At 37.7% G+C, this 23,727-nt stretch overlaps 2 protein-coding genes and 1 pseudogene across 2 annotated transcripts in view; 2 read left to right on the top strand and 1 right to left on the bottom strand.

Annotated features, from left to right (window-relative positions):
* The window catches only part of LOC125865077 (ferredoxin-1, chloroplastic), a 791,835-nt gene that overhangs the window by 485,175 nt on the left and 282,933 nt on the right, over window positions 1-23,727 (top strand). The window lies entirely within an intron of this gene.
* LOC125863779 (uncharacterized) lies at window positions 3,690-6,548 on the bottom strand. Its single transcript, XM_049543783.1, has 3 exons — window positions 6,356-6,548; window positions 5,930-6,209; window positions 3,690-3,837 (listed from the first exon to the last, which is right to left on the bottom strand). The coding sequence occupies exons 1-3, from the start codon at window positions 6,546-6,548 to the stop codon at window positions 3,690-3,692; spliced, it is 621 nt and encodes a 206-aa protein (XP_049399740.1).
* Window positions 15,601-22,895, top strand: LOC125863776 (protein FLOWERING LOCUS D-like; annotated as a pseudogene).

Genomic DNA, 23,727 nt, shown 5'->3' with positions numbered 1-23,727 from the left:
TCCTTGATACTTAAAGATGTCCTTCATATCCCAAAGTTATCTGCAAATCTCATTTCTATCCAGAAACTCACCAAAGATTCCAAATGCCAAGTAACTTTCTTCCCTTCATATTGCTTATTTCAGGAACAGAACACGAAGGAGATGATTGGGCGTGCTAGTGAGAAAGGTGGTCTTTATTGTTTGGATTTCCACAATGGTGAATATATATCTAAGAATTCCTTGTCTAGTTCATTCTTGTCTGAATCTATCATGTCCAATAAAGAGAAAGTATGGCTTTATCATCGTCGGTTAGGTCACCCTTCCTTTTATGTAATCAAAAGGATGTTCCCATCTTTGTTCAAAGATTTGATTGTTGAGTCTTTTCATTGTGATGATTGTGAAATTGCAAAACACAAACGTACTTCCTTTCCAATTAGTCACAAAAGATGTCAAACTCCATTCTCTCTTATTCATAGTGATATTTGGGGACCCTCTCCCATTCCTAATATTTCTGGTGCTAGATGGTTTGTGTCATTCATTGATGATTGTACAAGAGTTACGTGGATCTATTTGCTAAAGCAAAAATCAGATGTCAGTCAAATTCTTCCTACCTTTTTTAATATGATCAAAACCCAATATGATGTGCCAATTAAAAGATTTTGATCCGATAATGCCAAGGACTACTTCAATCAAAACCTCTCTGTTTTCTTCCAAAAAGAGGGAATTATTCATGAATCTTCATGTGTCAATACTCCTCAACAAAATGGGATAGCAGAGAGAAGAAATGGTATGTTACTTGACATTACTAGATCATTATTGTTTCACAAAAAGGTGCCAAAACAGTATTGGGGGGAAGCTATCCTAACTGCTGCACATCTTAGTAACAGAATGCCATCAAGAATTCTGAACTTTCAAAGTCCGCTTGATACTCTTAGGAATTTCTTTCCAAATTTTGAAATTTCCAATAAATTGGTTCCTAGAATCTTCGGAAGTGTTGCCTATGTTCATATTCATTCTCAAAATAGAGGCAAATTAGACCCACATGCTCTTAAGTGTGTTTTCATAGGATATTCTCCTACTAAAAAAGGTTACAAGTGTTATCAACCATCATCAAAGAAATTCTTTGTTTCCGCAGATGTCACATTTGATGAGAGTGAATCCTTTTTTAATCATTCTTACAATCAAGGGGAGTCACTGAAGGGAAAGGAACCTCTAGACTTGTCACTATTTGATTTGTCCATTTTTAGTCGTGCCAAATCCTTGCCTGAGTCACCATTTCTACAGTCACCTGAGTCTCTAAATCCAAATGAACCCATTGAGTCTCCTATTCCAAATATAGATAACGGAACTCTAGAAAATAATCTACCATTGCAGGTATATTCCAGAAGAAAGAGACTAACTGATCAAACTACTCGGTTGCAATCATCTCCACAGGTTACTGCTCCTGATACCCATCCTGAACTTGTTGAACCGTCAGAAACACCAAACCAAACTGATCATGAAGAAGAATTTAACCAACCTAATGTCCTTGACCTTCCCATTGCAATCATAAAAGGAACCAGAACTTGCACACAACACCCTTTGAGCCTCTCCATGACATATCAAAATCTATCCCCAAGTCATAAAGCTTTTCTCTGTAACCTCCACACAATTCCTATCCCCAGAAATTTGTCTGAAGCATTAGGAAATAAAGAATGGGAGAAAGCTATGAAGGTAGAAATGGAAGCATTGGAGAAAAACAAAACTTGGGATATTGTGGAATTACCAAAAGGAAAAAGGTTGGTCGGGTGCAGATGGGTGTTTACTGTGAAATATAAGTCAGATGGGTCCATAGAAAGATATAAAGCACGTTTCGTAGCAAAGGGTTATACACAAACCTATGGAATTGATTATTTGGAGACTTTTACCCCAGTGGCAAAAATGAATATAGTGAGAGTTTTATTATCATTGGCTGCAGTTTTTAATTGGAACCTACAACAATTTGATGTAAAAAATGCCTTTTTACATGGAGACTTAGATGAGGAGATCTATATGGAGGTGCCACCTGCTTTTGAAAGCAAGAAGGGAATGGTGTGTAGACTGAAGAAGGCACTCTATGGATTAAAGCAATCACCTCGTGCATGGTTTGGAAGATTTACAAAGGTTATGATCAAGCTAGGGTATCGACAAAGTCAAGGAGACCACACCTTGTTCATACGACACTCAAAAATAGGAAAAGTGACAGCATTGTTGGTTTATGTGGATGACATCATAGTAACAGGTGATGATTCAGAGGAGATACAAAATTTGAAGAAGTGTTTACTCAAGGAATTTGACATCAAAGAGCTTGGGAAATTAAAGTATTTTTTGGGAATCGAAGTGGCACACTCAAAACAAGGAATCTTTATTTCCCAACAAAAATATGTGCTTGATTTGTTGAAAGAAACAGGAAAATTAGGGTGTAAACCAGTGGCTACACCAATTGAATACAATCATAGATTGTGCAATGCTCCAGAAGATTCAGTGGTAGATAAAGGCTTGTATCAAAGGCTTGTAGGGAAATTGATTTACTTGTCCCATACAAGGCCGGACATTGCATTTGCTGTAAGTGTTGTTAGCCAATTTATGCATGATCCTAGAGAAATGCATCTTCAAGCTGTCAACCGGATTCTACAATATCTTAAAGGAAGTCCAGGAAAAGGAATATTATTCAAAAGAGGAGGAAACATGGTTTTAGAGGCTTATACAGATGCGGACTATGCTGGTTCATTAGTGGATCGAAGGTCAAGTTCTGGATATTGCACCTTCTTAGGAGGAAATCTGGTGACTTGGAGGAGTAAAAAACAAAATGTAGTAGCTAGATCAAGTGCAGAATCTGAGTTTAGATCCATGGCGATGGGAGTTTGTGAGTTGTTATGGCTAAAGATAATCCTTGATGATTTGAAGATAAGATGGGAAGGACCTATGAGGCTATATTGTGACAATAAATCAGCAATAAGTATAGCTCATAATCCTGTACAACATGATCGCACTAAGCATATTGAGGTAGACAGACATTTCATTAAGGAGAAATTAGATAACGGACTCATTTGTACGCCATTTGTATCTACAAAAGATCAGGTTGCTGATGTTTTAACAAAAGGATTGCCAAACAATATGTTTCAAGATCTAATAAGCAAGCTAGGAATGGAAGATATCCATTCACCCGCTTGAGGGGGAGTGTTGGCTGATGGAGGATTTCCAAGAAGATATTCTTGTCATCAAAGATGTGATCCTCTAAGATGAGAAGATATTCTTCATATCAAGATATGATCCTCTAAGATCTTAGTATAATTGTGGTAATCTAGAATATCATATCTCTGATTCTTTCTCTTAATGTAAAGATTTAGGTGATTCTATTCCACAATCTTTTATGTATATATAAAGCCATGTACATGACATAGAAAGATATGAATGAAATTATTCAATAATCTTATTCCACAATAACTATGTTGAACATATTAAGTTTTTTTATTAATACTCATATAATCTTTAATGTAGGTTTGATTGTGAATGATGTTTTTCAAGTGGCGGCCATTATTGAGAAGTTACCTCCGTTGTAGAAGGAATTCAAAAAATACTTTGAAACATAAACGCAATGAGATGACTGTTGAAGATCTCATGGAAAGACTTAGAATCAAAGAGGATAACAAGGCTACAAAAATGAGGTCACGTGGTAATTCAACAATATCTTAAGCAAATGTTGTAGAAGAAAATCCCACAAAGTTGAGGAAAAGAAAGAAAGAATCTAGACCGAGAGCAATCCTCCTAAGAAGAAGTTCACTGGAAATTGCTTCAATTGTGACAAACATGGTCATAGGGCTACTGAATGTCAGGTTCCTAAGAAAGATCAAATAAATTTTGCTGAATCCAAAGAAGAGATGGACGATCTATGTGCAATGCTTTCAGAATGTAACTTGGTTGGAAATCCAAGAGAATGGTGGATAGATTTTGGTGCCTCATGTCATGTTTGTGCCAACAAAGAATTATTTGCATCATATGATCCATCCCCAACAGACGAGAAGTTGTTTATGGTGAACTCTGATGCTATAAAGGTGGAAGGAACTACCAAAATTTACTTAAAGATGACCTCGGGCAAGGTGGTGACTTTGAATAGAGTCTTGTTTGTTCTGGAATTCTGAAAGAACCTTGTTTCTATATTAGTTCTAACCAAGAACGGATTCAAATGTGTATTTGTTTCTGATAAAGTTGTAGTGAGCAAGAATGAGATGTATATGGGAAAAGGTTGTCTCACTGAGAGTCTCTTCAAACTCAATGTAATTGCAGTTGATATGAATAAAGATTCAGCTTCATACTTGCTTGAGTCAAAAATTTTATGACATGAACGTTTGAGACATATCAATTACAAAACCTTGCAAAAGCTAATTAACTTAAATGTTTTACCTAGCTATGAGTGTAATAAATCAAAATATCAAGTATGTGTTGAATCTAAGTATGCTAAGCATACTTATTTTCATGAATCTTGAGTTGTCTTGAAGCATAGGCAATGACTTTCCCATTTTGCATAAGTATACATCCTAGCCCAATTCTTTAGGCGTCACAATAAACAACGAAACCATCAGTCCCTTCCGATAAAGTCAACACCGAAGACGAAGTAAGTCTATCCTTTAATTCTTGAAAACCCTTTTCACACACTTCGGACCATATAAACTTAACCTTCTTTTGAGTCAATCGAAGAGAACCCTTCAACAAACCTTCTATAGTAACCGACTAAACCCAAGAAACTTCTAATATCCGAAGGGAATAGAGTCTAGGCCAATAATTAAACCACATTTGTCTTCTTAGCATCTACCTCAATACCCTTACCATAAACAATATGGCCAATAAAACCATGGACCTTAGCCAAAATTCACATTTACTAAACTTTGCAAAGAGTTGTTGGTCCTTGAGGACTTGCAACACAATCCTCAAATGATTGGTATGCTCATCTTCACTCCTTGAATAGATCAATATGTCATCAATGAACACAATCACAAATATATCCAAGTATTTCCTAAACACCCTATTCATCAAATCCATGAATGTCGCCGAAGCATTAGTCAAAACAAACGACATTACTAAAAACTCATAATGACCATACCGAGTTTGAAAAGCCTTCTTTGGAATATCATCTTCCTTCACCCTCAATCGGTGATATCCCGACCGGAGGTCGATCTTAGGAAAGTAGCTTACTCCTTGAAGTTGGTCAAACAAATCATCTATCCTTGGGAGAGGATGCTTATTCTTAATGGTAACCTTATTCAATTGTCGGTAGTCAATACACATACGGAGCGAACCATCTTTCTTTCTAACAAATAAAACAGGGGCACCCCATGGAGAGATATTTGGTTGGATGAAACCCTTAACCAACAAATCTTTCAATTGCTCCTTCAATTCCTTAAGTTCTGTCGGAGCCATACGGTAAGGAGGAATAGAGATAGGTTACGTATTTGGGAGAAGGTCAATACAGAAGTTTATTTCCCTTTCGGGATTAATACCGGGTAAACCATTTGGAAACACTTCCAAAAACTCATTTACAATGGGGATCAATTCAAGAATAGGGATCTCGAAATCTATATCCCTGACCCTAATAAGATGGTAAATGCAACCTTTAGAAATCATATTTCTAGGTTTAAGACAAGAAACAAACTGACCCTTAGGCCTTGAATTTCCCTTTTTCCACTATAGAATGGGTTCATTTTGAAACTGAAACTTGACTACACAGGTTCTACAATTAATAGAAGCATAACATGCATGAAAAAAATACACACTAAGGATAACTTCAAAATCTAGCATATTAAGGTCAACATGAGTGACTCTATGGGATAAGGAGACAAGACACTTCCTATAGATCCTCTTAGCCACAACTGAATCACCAACTGGAGTAGAGGCAGAAAAAGGATCTAACAACACATCTGGAAGAATATCAAACCTTATAGCCACATATGGTGTCACAAAGGACAAGGTAGTGTCGGGGTCAAGTAAAGAATAAACATCAAGTTGGAAGACTTTCAACATACCGATAATCACATTAGGAGAACCCTCTTGTTCACCACGAGTCTGAAGTGCATAGAATTGGTTTTGCTTTGCATCACTAGAACCTGAAGCACTAGATGGGGGTTGTTTACCTTCTCTCTCTTTAGCCGCAAGCATTGGGCAATCCCTCATCTTATGACCACTATTTCCACAACTAAAGCAACCATCCGTGCTGGCTAAGCATTTACCCTCATGTTTTCTTCCACACCGAACACAAATAGGCAATGAAGATCCACTACCATTTCCTCCTTGAGACTTAGGGTTAGACACCCTATATTTGTTGAACTTAGGAGGAAAATTGGATAAACATTGGCCGAAAAACCTTTGTCAGAACTTAGGAAGACCATGTCCACCGGACTTCGAGTGTGAGAAGTTACATCACTGATATTAGCTCTCTTTGCCTCCCTAGACCCTTCCTTAAGTTTATCCTCTTTGATTTGTTGGGCATGAACCATGAGATGAGAAATGTCCATATCATTGATAAGCATAGCGATACGACATTCCTTAACCACCATCTCGGACACGCCCAAAATGAACTTACTCATCCTTGCCCTAGGATCAACAACCATAGTAGGAGCATATCGAGATAATTGTGTGAACTTCAAAGGATATTCCTTCACACTCATATTTCCTTGACGAAGGTTGATGAATTCGAGCATCTTTGCTTCTCTCATCTCAACGGGAAAAAACCTATCAAGTAAAGCAACTTTGAACTTATCCCAATCGAGAGGTTCCGCATCAACTGTTCCCCCTTCTTTCCATTAGTTAAACCATATTTGAGCAAAACCCTTAAGTTGATAAGCGGCCAATTCCACCTTTTCCACCGGCATCACTCCCATGATCGTAAACACCTTGTAAACCTCATCGATGAACTCTTGAGGGTCTTCCTCAACCTTAAAACCATGAAACTCCAAAGGATTAATTCTAATGAAGTCCCTCACTCTAGATGCAGCCGTACCCACATTACGGTTCAGGGGAGCCACAACCTCCCTATTGGCTAGGGTTGTCATGGCTTGAGCCAACACTTCAAAAGTAGCCCTAAACTCCGGATTAGTCACTTGCTTGGCCAAAGGATCGACCGAACCTTGAGGAGCTTGAGGAGGAGCCTCTTGATTCACATTCTCTCCTACATTCCTTCTAGCATATCCCCTCCGAGTGACCATATCCTGTAAAGTATCGAATAAGGATTAGAAGAGAGACATTATAGAGTTAAACTCTATCACACGACTTTTGATTAATGAAAGAAGTGAAGTTTCCTAAAAATCTTATAGCCCCTCATTCATAAATGTGATGCGCTTCACACTCATGAACAAGACTCTACTTGACTTTGCTTATGAGATTTCCTAGGACCTTTCTAAGCTTTGTGCTCTAATACAAAGTTTTTCACGACCTAAGGTAGCCCCTAGGCGTAACATGGCGTATAAGACCCTGAGAGGGCCCATACAAGCCACGTAACATTCATCATACAAGAAAATAGAATAAATTATTTAAAAGATAGTTTCAACATATAAAAGTCTTATAGAGTAAAGAAGAAGTCTAAATCATCATCTCAAAGCCATCTATTACATATGATTAATTGGGACGTAGCCTATACATCAGGTTCAAAAACTGAAAGTAAGAAAAAAGGGAAAGAAAAGCTCGGTCCTCATACTAGGAGGACTCACCAGTCTTTAATCTTCTATATGAGATCCCTAGCAACGAAAGTGTGAATTCTGTAAGATCAGACCCTACATTTGAGGAAATGTAGGCAAGCGTATGTTTTAGTACAAAACATGTACAAGGTATGATAGCCATGCATAAAATATTTGAAAACATTCTTAAAAGAGATATCTTCATGAAATGCAATGAACAAGCTAAAACATGATATACAAATGGTTTAGAAGGCATAAGTCATAAAACATGGACAATGCAAATGACATCATCTTAGAAAACATGTGGGATACTTCTTGAAGTAACCTTAGTTCATTATTGTGGGATATTTACCTTTAACAGGCATATAAGACCATGTAAGCTATCAACACGAAATTTGGTGTCTGCCCCACACCAAAAAGGGGTGTCCTACTTGCCAAGGTAAGACCAAGAACTTCTAGCTTATGTGGATCCACTAGCTAATGTGTATCTAAGACAATCATCCTCTGGGGGCACATAGGTATGGGATAAAATAATTGCTACTAGAAACCCGACCTATACTAATGGGAGAGCTTCCATCTCCATATCCTCTTGGTGCTAAGCGTCAATCCCACAGAATAGTCATTTTCTTAACTTGCCTTTATTATCCATGGAAGGGCACGTCATCTTGCCAATCCAAGCGATGTCATATGTCATCCATGGAAAGGTACAATTAAGTGACCAAATCCAAGCTAGGTTTTATTAGAATAGCTGCTTAAGTTTGATTCATTTTAGGTGAGAACACCTTTCGGCCTTATAATCCTTTATGTGAGAAAAACCTTTCAAATTCATGCATAAGGTAGTTATGTGCGCCACCCTTTTACAAAAATTAACTACAATGACAATATCTATGCTTTTTACTCTCAAAGCAATCTACATCATATTTCATAAGAACATGCATAATTCCATAATTCACCTTTCGTTGTTCTAAATCCACTTTCAATGATAAATATCTAGAAAACGTGGGTTAGAAATGGGTTCATGTGGATTCATCTTAAAATCATGAGATTATATCAATTCATGAATAAAAGTTCATAAATCAATTAATTAAATCAACATCTAGAGGAACCCATGACATGGATGAAAAACTCTAAGTCAATTGGTGATTTATAACTTTGTAAATTGGAGAATTTAGTAACTCCATGGAGGGAAGGGCTCCATGGGTGAAAACTATCACACCTCAATGCCAAAAACTATCCTTCGATGGTGGAATTAGAGGCTTGAATTGAAGCCCTAGTTTGACTCCTCTTTCTTCAAGCTTTCTCGAGAGAGAAATATTTTGGAGAGGAATACTTTCTCTTCCTTTATGAAATTGAGAGAATGATTTCAATTGGGGAAATTTGGGGTTAAAAACACTTATATAGGACTTCTAAGTAAGGAAAAAAATAACAAAGTGTTAGGATAGAAAATTAAGAAAAGACCCAAAATCCCCTGACTTAAAGTTGACGCAACCACCGAACAGTGGCCTTCACGAGCTGTCAAGGACCTCACAAGCTATTGTGGAGGTCGTGGTCCTTGACAAGTGGCTTGGGTAGAGGACCCCTACTGCCTTGACCCTTCACGATCACCTTAACGGGTCGTTTTTCTCTTCTCGATCCGTCTAAGGGTTCGTGGGAGGAGGCTAACTTTGGGGTAGGTGTTGCCTCCCTCACACGGGCGTCATAACGACCCGTCTGCCTCCCCACGGATCGTGGTCCCCTTCACGGCCCGTCTAGGGCTCTGTGAAGGGTACGTGGTTCAGGTGTTGGCCTTTGAGTTCTTCCCCATTACTTCTTTTTAGGCCTTTCTCGAATTTGAGGTGTTACACTTATTTACCGCGCTACCATCCACATTCTTACCTTTAGGTGCCATTAGAAATCTAAGGATTGAAGAAAAGAGAAAAGGAAAAACATTTAGGGGTGGGGAAGAAGGGGGTTGGTTTGGGAAGTGGGGTTGGGGGGTTGGGGGTGGGTTGAATGGTTTTAGAGTTTTGCTTGGTGGTTTTAGGGTTTTATGGGTCGGGGATAAAGCAATAAAGGAAATATGAAGCTTTGGTGGAGGATTAGGGGTTTTGAGTGGAAGCAATTTGGAGAATAAAGAGAAAAAAATTGGGAATTTGGAGAGAATATAGGGAGTGGGTCGGTTGAGGGTGGTAGAGACAAAAAGACGGATGTAACTTTAATAAGTTTAGGAATTTAAGAGGCACGGGCATTGGGTCGGGTTGGGTTGGTCCGATTTGAACTGGGCGAGGTGAGGTTGGCCGGCACACCGTAGTTGGGCCCAACATCGTGATTAGTAGTTTAAGGCCTAGCGTGGCGCGCCAATCAATGCGCCAGCCTGGAAATTTCTTTGACGCGACGCACCACTAAGACACCACCATATGGTGACAGTAGTTTTAGGCCTGGGGTAGTGCACCCGGTAAGTGCCCATCCTTTTTGGCCTCTTTATTTGTTCATCTCAACCCTCTTCTCGATGTTACGCCTTCTATGTCCTGCTCCTCAACCAAACTATGTCAACCATGAATGGTGGGTTTCCTCCCACCCAGCGCCTTAGTTTCGGTCGTGGTACGACTCCTCTTTTTGTATTTTTCTCTGTTTTTTTTTTCTTTTTATAGTTCCTAACTATTAAAAAAAATCAAACTTAACTAAAATCCTACCAAATTAAAATAAAAAGATTTCCACTAAATCCTAGAAAACTTAAACTAAACTAAAAATCAAACTTAACTAAATATTAAATATTCTCACGAGTTGCCTCCCGTGGAGCACCTTGTTTAATGTCGTGGCTCGACTCATCTCAAATCATTCATTATTTAGCTCACGATCTTCTCGATCTCAATCTGTATATTCTCCAAAGTAGTGCTTGACCCTTTGCCCATTCACCAAGAATGAAGGGACGTTTTTGCCTTTAAGTTCCATATGACCATGTTGTATCACCCTCACCACTTCAAAGAGTCCACTCCATTCAGACCTTAGTTTTCTGGGGAATAATCTAACTCTAGAGTTTAAAAGTAGTACCTTTTGGCTCGGAGTGAAAGTACGAGGATTATGTGCTTGCCATTCTATCTCTTGGTCTTCTGTTTGTATAGCTTAGCATTCTTATAAGCATGGAGCCAAAACTCCTCAAGTTTGTGCAATTGACCAATTTTCTTCCTACCGGTTAACTCAGGGTCAAGATTCAACTTCTTGATTGCTCTAACTCTACTGGAAGATGACATGATTTTTCTGAACATCATGTGATAGGGAGAAGTCCCTATGGGTGTTTCGTATGCAATCTTATACGCCCATAAAGCATCATCAAGCTTCTCAGACCAATCTCTTTGTTGTGCATTCATTGTTTTCTGCAAGATTTGCTTCACCTCCCTATTCGACCATTCAAATTGACCACTTGTTTGAGGATGATAAGTTGTAGCCACCTTATGCCTGATACCATACATAGGAAATAGATTATTCACTACATGATTAATGAAATACTTACCTCCATCACTTATGATTGCCCTAGGAGTACCAAAACGAGTAAATATGTGCTTCTTGATGAATTTAATCAACACTCTTGAGTCATTCATGGGAAGAGCTACAACCTCAACCCATTTGGGCACATAATTAACCACCACTAGAATATATTGGATTCCAGTAGATAGTGGGAAAGGACCCATGAAGTCAATACCCCATACATCAAAGATTTCAACTTCAAGAATATTATTTACTGCCATCTCATGTCTTCTCGATATAGTACCCAACCTTTGGCATTAATCACATCCTTTCACATAGGCCATATAATCTTTAAACAAAGAGGACCAGAAGAAGCCGTATTGTAATACCTTGTGAGTCATGCGCTCTCCTCCTTAGTGCCCTCCATAAGGACTTGCATGACAACTCTCGAGCACTTGCTTGACTTCGTATTCCAGAATGCATCATCTTACCACCCAATCCACTCCTTGTTTGAACAAGAATGGTTTATCCCATGTATAAAACTTAGCTTCATGTGTCATCTCCCTTCTCTGTTGGGTAGTTGACCTCGAAGGGAACATTCCACTCACCAATAAATTTACTATGTTAGCATACCAAGGCTCTTGGGAGATATCCAATGCCATTACCTGCTCATCCGTAAACTCTTCACGTATTTGTTCCCATTCATGCACATGAGAAAAGTCTTCAAACCTGGACAAATGATCATCTATTTGATTTTTTGTACCCTTTCGGTCTTTGATTTCAAGGTCAAATTCTTGGAGAAGCAATATCCATCGAATTAGCCTTGGTTTAGCATCTTTATTGTTGAATAGGTACCTAATATCTACATGGTCACTATAAACAATAACTTTGGTACCTACCAAATACGATATAAACTTATCGAAGGCAAATACTAGAGCCAATATCTCCTTCTTAGTCACTGTGTAATTAGTTTGAGCAGAATCAAAGGTCTTACTCTCATAGTATATTTAATGGGACACTTTATCTTTTCTTTGTCCCAGTACTGCACCCACTACTATATTGCTTGCATCACACTTGAGTTCAAATGGTAGCTCCTAGTTAGGAGTAATCAAGATTGGAGCTTCAATTAAGTTCCACGTTAGCACCTCAAAAGCCTTCAAACAAATCTTATCGAACTCAAATTTCACCTCCTTCTCCAAGAGATTACACATAGGTCTGGCAGTCTTGGAAAAATCTTTGATGAATCTCCGGCAAAAACCTGCATGCCAAAGGAAACTTCTCACCCCCTTGACAGAAATCGGAGGAGGCAATTTTTCAATCACCTTAACCCTAGCTTTATCAACCTCTAGTCCATGCTTTGACACTTTGTGACCCAAAACTATGCCTTCTCGAACTAAGAAGTGACATTTCTCCCAATGAAGCACTAAGTTTGTGTCTTCACAACGAGCAAGTACCTTGTTAAGGTTCCGAAGACGTACCTCAAAAGACTTTCCAAAGACAAAGAAATCATCCATAAATACATCTACAAAGTCCTCCATCATATCATGGGAAAATGGCCATCATGCACCTCTAGAATGTCGCCAGAGCATTGCAAAGTCCAAATGGCATGCTCTTGAAAGCATATGTACCAGAAGGATAAGTGAATGTGATCTTTTCACGATCTTGGGTGCAATCAACATCTGATTATATCCAGATTACCCATGTAAGAAGCAATAATACTCATGTATGCTAAACGGTCAAGCATTTGATCAATGAAAGGGACATGATAATGATCTTTTCGTGTGACATCATTCTGTTTCCGGTAATCCATGCAAATCATCCATCCGGTGATTGTTCTCATGGGAATCAACTCGTTCATCTCATTCTTCCCCACTATCATACCACCCCTTTTTTGGTACACATTGCACAAGACTTACCCATTTACTATAAAAAATAAGGTACGCAATTCTAGCATCTAACCACTTTATCACTTCTTTTCTCATGACTTCTTTCATCAAAGGATTTAACCGACTTTGAGGTTGTGCACTTGGCCGGTGGTCCTCCTCCATGTAGATTTTGTGCATACATAACACCGGGCTAATCCCACGAATAATAGGTATCTTCCACCTAATATCTTTCTCCTTCTCTTCAAAATTCGCAATGCCGCATCAACGTGTGATTCAGACAATTTGCAGAAATTATTCGGGTAAAGTTTCATTGTTCCCCAAATATGCATACCTTAGGTGAGTAGGCAAAGAATTCAACTCTAACTTGGGTGCTTCTTTGACTGAGGGTTTGGATGGAGACCCCAATACACAATCTAATGGTTCTACTACACCTCTTTGCATTCCCACCAATGCCACATTCAGACAAGTAGCCAGCTCTTGAGCTTCTGTATCTCCTTCTATGCCATGTCCAACCAAAACTTTTTCCAAGGGATCCTCGAAGGCAGTACAATGTGATTCTATGGCTAGAATCACAATAGTGATAGCAGACCACTCATCATAGACGGAAGGCAATTTGAAAGCGCAATAGACATCAAACACTTCAACCTTATCATGCGCTCACATAGTTAACTGCCCAGCTGCTACATCAATTAATGCTCGCCCCGTGGCATAGAAAGGTTATTCGAAAATAAATGGAACTTCAGGATCAAGCTCAAAATTTAGGACCACAAAGTCCGCTGGAAAGATCAGCGATCCCACTTGCACTAACACATCTTCTACTACCCCTTCTGGCCTCGCAACATATCTATCTGCCTGTTTTAAAATGACAGTGGTTGGGTTTTTACTTCCCAACCCAAGTTTCTTGTATAAGGATGTCGGCATGAGATTAATAGTAGCACCCAAATAACATAACCCCCGAGCATGAACACTTTGTCCAATTGTAATTTGCACAGTGAAGCTACCCGGATCCTTCAATTTTTTGAGTAGTCTATTCTGAATTTGAGAACTGCACTTCTTAGTAAGTGCCTCAGTTTCATACTCTTTTAGCCTTCTTTTGTTTGCCACTATCTCCTTCACATACTTCATATATTTAGGGATTCCCTACAAAATACAAACCGAAGGCAGATTAATGTGAATCTGTTTTAGGAGAGAGAAAAACCTACCAAAGCATTCATCATCATTCTGCTTCTTAGACTTTTGTGGAAAATAAGGAGGTGCTTTAACTTGAGGAACACCCTTCTCAACATTGGAGTTCTTTATCACCTCTTCTTGTTTCTTTTCTCCACCTACTACCTTAGTATATTTCTTCTTTGGAGATAGCTTCTCTAGTTGTAACCCACTTTTAGTACTCACCGCATTCAATTGCTTTGGGTTGGGCTCAGTTTCACCTGGCAGACCTCTTTGTGGACACAAATTGAGCGAATTAGCTATTTATGCAACCTATTTTTCCAGATTTTTGTGACATGTAGATGTTTCTCATGTTTTCTCCTTGCCTACCTACCCTAGCATTGGTTTTAGCATTTTCGGCATTGTTCTTACCGATCTCTACCATCAGCTTTTGGAAGAACTCTTCATTAGTTATACTCCCTTGTTGTGCACTTTGATTATTACCTTGACCATGATTTTGATAATGAGGTCCATTCCCTTGTGGTCGTTATTGGTTGGGCCCTTGCGTCTGATTTTGGTTTTGGTTTTGATTTCCACCCTATGAGAAGTTAGGGTGATTACTCCGGCTTGAGTTGTATGTATTTCTATAATTCAGTGTTCCTCCACCTATTTGAGTATTACCGACATAGTTCACGAAGTTTGAATTCGATTTACATCATTCAGTCGCATGCTCTCCGCTACCACAAACTCCACACCAACCAACCGATTGTTGTATAACATTCACTAGTGCTTGTTGGTGATCTAGTGTGATTTGCTTGAACTGCATGGTCATTTGATGTTGCATTGCATCTAACTTTGCAGTTAAAGCAGTTTCTTGATCCACATTTAAAACTGCTACAACCCTTTGCACCGTGGTCCTTGGTGCCTCTCCATTCCATTCTAGGTTTCCCTCCTAGAGTCTGTCTAAGAGGTCAAATAATTCATCACAGGTTTTTGCCAAAGCTTGTCCACATGCTGCACTATTTAGAAGTACTCGTGCATTATATTCAAGACCACCAAATAAAGTGTGAGTTAGTATCTCATTCGCTTGATAATGATGTGGACAAGCATTTAACATTTGCTTAAATCGAGCCCATCCTTGATACATATCTTCTCTGTTTCTTTGCTTGAAGCATAATATCTCACTCCTCAACCTTGCAGTGTTACCTGATGGGGAAAATCAACTCAAGAGTCTTTTTGCTAAATAATCCCATGTAGTGATGAAATTTGGTGGCTCAACATCTAACCATCATCTTGCTTCTCCCAAAAATGAAAGTGGGAAAAGAGTCAATCTCACGTAATCAGATGATACCCCATTCGTAATGTACGTGTCTCTTATTTCAAGAAAGTTTCTTATATGCACTTGGGGATCCTCTTGAGGAAGGCCGGTGAACTGCCCCATTGAGTGAATGAGGTGTAACATGTTCTGTTTCAGCTCAAATATACCACCCGATGGTGGTTTTCGTATACTTGGTGCCATATTGGCGGTGAGTGGGACTGCCACATCACAGATTGGTCTTGCCGATACTACCACGGGTACCTCCTATTCTTCGTTACTCATGTTATCCTCGTGGTTACCCTTAGTATTTTCTGGGAGATCCAATCCTAATTCCTTCTGTCACAGTTGATTCGCCAGCTTTCTTCGTAGTCGAAGAGCTCTCTCAGGTTCATCGTCTAGTTCAACAAGGTCTCCTGAAAAATCAAGTAGTAGACTTAAGAAAATTAAATATAAATTAATTATAAAGTCTCCGGCAACGGTGCCAAAAACTTGTTGTGCCCAAATGCACACGCAAGTGTACGTGATTGCACAAGTAGTATAGTTCCTTTTAGAAATGAGTTACCGTATCCTAGGGAGTTACGATCAATTTATAGTAACCAACTTAATTCCACAAATCAACAGAAGTATCTTCAAAAGAGTGTATTTTTGTTTATTACTACTATGAAGAATTTAATAAATAAAGTAAACAACAAGAACTACTTCAATTGGATGATTAGAGACATTAATTCCAGGGGTGCAACATGCATCTGGTTTCATGTATTGCATCTCAAGTAATGAACTAATTCAAGTTATCAAATTACTGATTTACAGGGTTGATTTTATGATCATGGTGTCCCGACCTCTAATCGCCTACTTCAATTATTTGTCTAACTACATTGTTGAGCGGGGATAGACAGTCCTAATTAGCTAGCATTTAAATTTCATCTTGTTTAGTAACCAAGCTTGGTGTTCGTCCGGGTGTCAATCCGAAACACGAATCTAATCAAGTGATATGCAAGAAAGATCAAACTTTTTTGTATTCTTTAGTCTATCTACCTTATCGTCTCTCGAGTCCAAGAGTAGACAAAAGGTTTATCTCTATGATGGTAGTCAAGAAATACTAAAACAAGACCACAAAATAACTTTAAACGATAACCAAGAATTAATTCAAAATTATTGATGCTTAAGAATTACCCATAGCTACAACTCCAGAACAAGGGCTTTTAGCCACTCATAGTATTCAAAAACTCAAATATAATCTTGTTCATGCAATTTGAAATTAAAGAAAGAGTTAAAGAATCGAAACCTATGACAAAGTGTGAATCCTTGATCATGCACATCAAAAAGAAGTCGAACCCTTACAAAAATAACCCTAGGGCCCTCTTTATAGAGTTTAGGAAATTAATTTCCTATTTTAGCCCAAGTAGGAATCCTAATTTAATCAAATTTCGTTGGAAGTGTCAGGCTGGGGCGCCACGCCACTCAGTGCGCCAGCTTCAGTCTTCAGTAGTTTTCCCTCTGGTGCAGTGCGCAAGCAAAGTTGTTCAGAATTTTGGCTCCTAGCGCAGCGCACCACTTTAGTGCTTCCTTTGAGATGACTACACACTTCCCTACTCCATGTTCGCTCCTTTAGACTCCATTCACCTCTGAAAGTTCCTGCACAACCTAATCACATGTATTAGTGCACATTCATAGCAAGTTATACAAAACATAACAAATAGCTTCAATATTATTCTTAAACTCAAGGCATTATGTGGGAAATTGATGGTAATATGGCATATAAATATGCCTAAGATCATTGTTACTTCAATTTCCTTCTCAAAACTGCATTTTTCTTTTGATATAGTTAATAATAACTCTCATAAGGTAAGTACTTTCACAAGAAAAGATCATTGCATTGAAAAGTTGCACATGACGAGGACCCCAATTATTTCTTGAGTTATTTGAAAAATCTTGATTTTAACTTTTTGAATAATATAAAGGTTTTATGATAATGATAAGGGACAAACATGCGATGCATGTTCCAAAGACTAGTGAAATAATAAATGAGAGATTAAGGGTGTGTTTGGTATGAAAGCAAATGTTTTCCATGAAAACTGTTTTCCTAGAAAATGTTTTCTTGGAAAACAAGTGGATTTCTAACTTAATATTTTTTACGATGGGGGGGGGGGGGGGNGGGTACGGGGTATGAGATAGGGTAAGAAAAAATATTGTAATTAAAGGATGAGGAAATGTTTTCCTTAATTTTTGAAGGGAAGTCATTTTCCTTAAATTTGAGGAAAATGAGTTGATTTGGAAAACATTTTCCAAAACATTTAAGCCAACCAAACATGGGAAAATCGGAAAAAATAATTCCAGAAAATGTTTTCCTTCATACCAAACACACCCTAAGAGGGTAACTTCTCTTATATGTTGAAAAACATTTCATTAAACCAAGAATTCCGAAAAAATGGAAAAGAAAATTAGTGGGTGCACAAGAAAGGAACTAATGGAATATCCATTAAAGAAAGCATCAAAAAATAAAAAGCTATATAAGAACTGTTATCAATGCAATTGTTGGCTGATACTAACTCGTAATATAAAAACTTTACATGTACAGATAATGTATAGTGTAACATAGTAGATTAATGCATAATTTGTTTACCAAAAAAATGTCATTTTAGATATCAATAAAATTTGTAAAAAGGGGCAAAAGACAAATGGATCAAGGTCGATCAAGTTCATTTCTTTTTGGCAAAATTGCCCGAAACGTGACCGGGTTCAGGGATGTTAACTACTCAAAGAAAAATGAAAGTATATGAGAGGAGAAGGTCGGGAGTCTTGTAGACTTTCAGACTTGACAAATGGAAAATGTATAATATTTTGATCTAACTTTTCCCTAATAAAGTATCGATCAATTTCAACTGATCAACATGCTTAGTCCGGTCATGTTGAACAGGATTCTGTGCCATTTGAATTGCGGCCTTGTTATCACAGAATAAGTTCCTAGGTCCTGTAAATTCAATTCCAAGGTCCTTCAAAACATATTTAATCCATAATGGCTCACACAAGCCATTGGCCATCCCTCAAAATTCTGCTTCTGCACTAGACCTCGCGGCAACCTTTTGCTTCTTACTTCTCCATGTGACACGATTGCCTTCGACAAAAGTGCCCAAAAAAAAGGACAGCAAAAAAATAATGTTCTTAACTGTAAATAGTATACTATTATTGATATTAAGCAAAATAGATAGAGGAAAAGGATAAGTGAAGGCCTTTTCTTCTTCAATCTGTTTAAGCACGTGGAAACGATGACGATGATAATGTTTTGACAACTTCACAATAGGATGAGTTGCAACAACTCCAAAATAATCCATCAACATTGACTGATGAAATGATGAACATCATTGCAATTCAATATTGTTCTATTGATGAATTGTTAAAGAGCGGCAAGAGCTTCTCGTCGTTAGTGGGATGATCTAATTTGTATGATTTGGAAGCAGTTGAGACTAATCTATTGTTAGAAATATACATTGTTTTGATTTATGTGTAATGTATAAAATTTCTTTTCTTTTTTATTTAAACTTCTTCCCTCTCTGTTTATATATGTAAAATAGGCTACGAGTTATACGCAACCTAAGGCAATTACAACAACATATCCAATATAATTCCACAAGTAGGGTCTAGGGATGGTTGAGTATACGTAGATGTTAACAAATAAAAAGAATGAATGAAGAGTAAAACTTTGAATCTGAAATGTTGTATCATTAAATAACCGGTATCCATAACTGAACAATTGAAGCATACGGTGCCAACATATATACAACCACAATAATCACCTCTTCTATCCTTCACCGGATCATCCAAATGAAAAACAAAAAGAAAAAAACACAACATGATTACAACTCAAGGAACACTTGAATGTTCTAGTCCCCAAGTTAGTTGATCCACCCCCAGAAGAAAAATCACAGAGACTAATTTAGAAAGCCAAAAGCTGAGTTCTAGTACTTGAGATGTCATGTTTTGGCTTTACTTAACTAGCTTTGTAAGGATGCATCCTTCATTAGTTTCAAACTGAGACTATTATATCATTCTCGTTAATACTGTCTTGACGCCTTCCTCCAATCTGTTCCAGCCTTCATCATAGTAGAGAATTCATCGTAACTTATCCGTCTGTCCTGCAAGAGATGTGGTCCACCTGTAAGTTCTGGTTAGTTATTTTACAGTAGCATCAGTCATTTTATTCCTATATTTATTTTGGTTGTTCAATGTGCGAACTAATATGAAGCGTAATGAATGATTCCTTCTGTATTTTAACCATTTTGTTATATACACAATCATGGACAGAATACAGATGGTATATCGAATATTGTCACTTGAAATGTTAGAGAATTCAAATTTTCCAGCATTTCTGAATGAGCTGAAATTTTCGAGATTTTATGACTCGTAAGATGTATTAAAAGTAATTCTGTATACATGTTGTATGATAGCCAATACTAAATAATGGTGGTTTTTGGATGGCCTTCAAATGCTTTCTTTTCAAGCTAAACGATTCTTGAAAGATTAGCACACATTAGGTGTTTTCGGCTAGTTTTAATTTAAATGATTGGGTGGATGGATATTTTGGTTAATTCAAGTTTAAAAAGTTGAACAATTTAGTCGTCTCAAAATTGAGAGTTTCTTTTTTTCGGGGGTGGAGGATAGGGAAATGAAGGAGAGGATTATAAGGTTTGACAATCAAACTTTACCAACAACTTTAGGTAGTCAATAAACTCAATAGTCTCTAATATGAAGTTTGAAAATTTAAATAAGTCGAGTCTAAAATTGGATTTATTGAAACTTGAAGTTGGCATAAACTTACAAAAATAAAAGTAAATAAAAGGATTTTTTTGGTCATATTTTGAAAATTTAAAAGGTATTTTAAATTAACTAAAAATTACAAGGATGTAACAAAAGCTAAACTAAAATAATAAGGATGAATTTAACTAAGAAAAAAATACATTAAATACCATGCATATATTTGTCACTTTGTTCTTAATATTTCACCTCGTTTTCTCCTCCATTTTCAAAACCCAAAACATCCATCTTCTCCTTTCATCTTCACTTCCTTACAACGAACGAAAAAGTTGAAACAATCCATAAAACCCAAAACCATCTTCTCCAATCATCCATTTTCATCTTCTCCGTTGCTAAAACTGTTACAAAAAGCAGAAAAATCCATCAACAAAATCCCTGTCCAGTTCTCAATTCATTTGTCTAACTCAAACTCTTGATTTCACTTCCAATTTCAGTTCAGTCCCAAATTCTAACCCTAGCTGTAAATTCGGTTTGATCCTGAATCATTTAATTTCCATCCCTTGCCATGAATAGAAGATGAGGTAGATCAAGCAGTAAATAGTGTTTAAATCAGGTATCTAGTAGTTTTCTCGATAATACCAATGAAGAACAGTCTACATTGACTTCTTCATCTTCTTCAGGTAAAGTAAGCAAAACCTGAGTGAAAAGTTCAGATTTTGCTAATAGAAATGTTGATTCTAAAGTGGTTAGAAGTAAAAATTCGAGAAGGGGAGTTGTTTCGGATGAGATTATTTTATCAACAAAGAGTCAACTTTTGAGGCTTTAGTTGCATGAAAGGATAGATTTCCGTCTAACTTGTTAATGGATGAGGAAATTGAAGTTGGGGTTGTTATTGTAGTTGGCGGGATAGAACAATGTAACTATATTTTAATTAGGAATCACATTATTATGAAATAGCGTGAAAATGTGTCAATTTGGGTGACGAAGGATATGTTTATTGATGTTATACCTGAACGGTGTGGTGGGTTATTTGATTATGTGTTTAACTATTTGTTATCGTATGAGTGTGATAATTTTGGGGTGGCGTTGGATTTTAAGAAAAGGATCTCAACTAAGCCAAGTAAGGGAAGAGTGATTGTTATCAGGGTAGGTCTTGCTGGGTTGGCGGCTGCGAGGCAACTGATGTTATTTGGGCTTGAAGTCATTGTTTTGGAGGGATGAAAGTGTGCAAGTGGACGAGTGTATACGAAAAAGATGGAAGGAGTGAATAAGGTGGCAGTTGCTGACTTAGGAAGGAGTGTTTTGACAGGTACACTAGAGAATCCGCATGGTCTGTTGGCACGACAGTTGTCATATACACTTCATAAGGTGAGTGACCAATGTCCTCTCTATCGTGCTGGCGGAAATCTTGTAGATGAGCATTTGGATAAAAAAAGTAGAGGATGCGTATAATGAACTTTTGAAGAAGGCAAGCAAGCTCAGGCAAGAATTATCTCAGATTGTTCCTCTTGGATGGGCATTGGAGACTTTGCAGAAGGATTTTGGTGTTGCGATGAATGATAAAGAGATGAGCTTGTTTAACTGGCATTTAGAAAATCTGGAATTTACAAATGCAGGTTTACTTTCACAACTTTCCCTAGCATTTTGGGACCAAGATAACCGCTATGATATGGGAGGGGATCACTTCTTCTTTCCCGGTGAAAATGAAAGATTAGTTCATGCCATGGCTGAAAATGTGCCTATTATTTTTTTAAAAATTATGTATGACATTCGTTATGGTTTAGATAGCATGAAGGTGATTACTGCGGGCCAATTATTTGAGGGATATGACATTGTACACCGTTCCTCTCGAAATTTTGAAGAGTGGTTCTATCTGGTTCATTCCAGAGGATCCTCAGCAAAGGCTGGACCTAATAAAAAGATTGAGTTTTGGACTGTTAAATAAGGTTGCATTGTTATTCCTGTATGTGTTTTGGGACTCCATTGTTGATACATTTGGTCACGTTGATGATAGTTCTAGTTGTCAGGGGAATTCTTTCTGTTCTAAAGCTATGCAACAGCTGCTGATGGGCCATTATTGTTAGCTCTAGTGGCAGGAGAAGTTGCACACAAGTTTGAGACAATGACCTCTACTGATGCAGTAACAAAAGTACTTCAAATTTGAAAGGTAAATGTTAGGTTCCACTAGATTTGGGCAATCCGTTACTCTTTACCCCTTAAAGGACTCTTATAACATATTTATTGTCTCAACTCTATACTTCAGAGTTGATTTCATCATCTGTTTCGTTTATTTTTGCTGCTACATAGGCATATATATTTTAAAATGCATCGATTATAGTAAAGATGAAACTTATGTTTCTTGTGGTCATGAAGCTAATGTATTGATGAGATTTGGGCATTATTATCAGGTATATATTAACCACAAGGAATTCACGTCCCAGAGCCCATCCAAATTGTATTTACAAGATGGGGTAGTGATCCGTTTAGCTTTGGTTCCTACACCAATGTTGTTGACATTTTAGCAGAAACTGTGGGGGGAAGGAAGACTTTTTTTTTGCTGGTGAGGCAACTACCGGGCGCTATCCAGCCACTATGCATGGAGCATTTCTCACTGGGCTTAGAGAAGCTGCAAAGATGGCCCACAACGCTAGTGTTAGAACATTGCATTTGCAGGTTAAGAAATAAAAAACGAGATAAGGTATACTTCAGATCTTTTTAAAGTTATGTGTAATGCTTGTTTAGACATTGACAGTCATGAACTTAGTTTTCTTTGTCTCATTATGTTATTGACACAAAATATTATGTTGCTTTTAAATAATTGACCTTTATCGTGTATCGTATAGAATTAACTAATTTATTTGTACAAACATCTTAAATCTTCATTCTACTTACAAATTGCTCAAGTAAGATTTAGTTTCTATTTATACCCAAGTTATTTTATTAGCTCTGGAAATAGTTGTTCATTTCCCTCTTTAGATCAACTGTATAATTTTGCTATTTCAACATTGTTTGCATGCTCACTTTATGCACTAAATGCTGAAATACGATAACCAGACCAGACAGGCTAAATGCAAGCAACAAGACCAGTAAGTAGGGGCAAATTTAGTTGGTGTAATGTAATAATTGTGAGGCTATATATCATTTAGCAACAACAACAAAAAACTTAGTGTAGTCCCACAGGTGGGGTCCGAGGAGGGTAGAGTGCATGCAAACCTTACATTTACCTTGAGAAGTTAGATGTTGTTTTAGATAGACCTTCAGCTGAACAATAACAAGAAAATAAGATAACGAGATTAAATAATAATAGGTAGTAATAGTAATCTGAAGATGGGGAAAAACAAGAAGAATAATGATAAAGAACCCGCCTACCTACATTCTATCCTAATCTTTGACCTCCACACCCTCCTATCAAGGACCATGTCCTCAGCGAGCTGAGGCTATGCAATATCCCGCCTAGTCACGTCACCCCCAATAATTCTTAGGCCTACCTATACCCCTCATCAAGTCTACAACGGCC

Source organism: Solanum stenotomum, chromosome 5, assembly GCF_019186545.1.
Source record: "Solanum stenotomum isolate F172 chromosome 5, ASM1918654v1, whole genome shotgun sequence".
Classification (NCBI taxonomy): Eukaryota; Viridiplantae; Streptophyta; class Magnoliopsida; order Solanales; family Solanaceae; genus Solanum; species Solanum stenotomum.
Note: the sequence above shows the minus strand (reverse complement) of the source record. Positions and strands in the feature narration are given on the sequence as shown.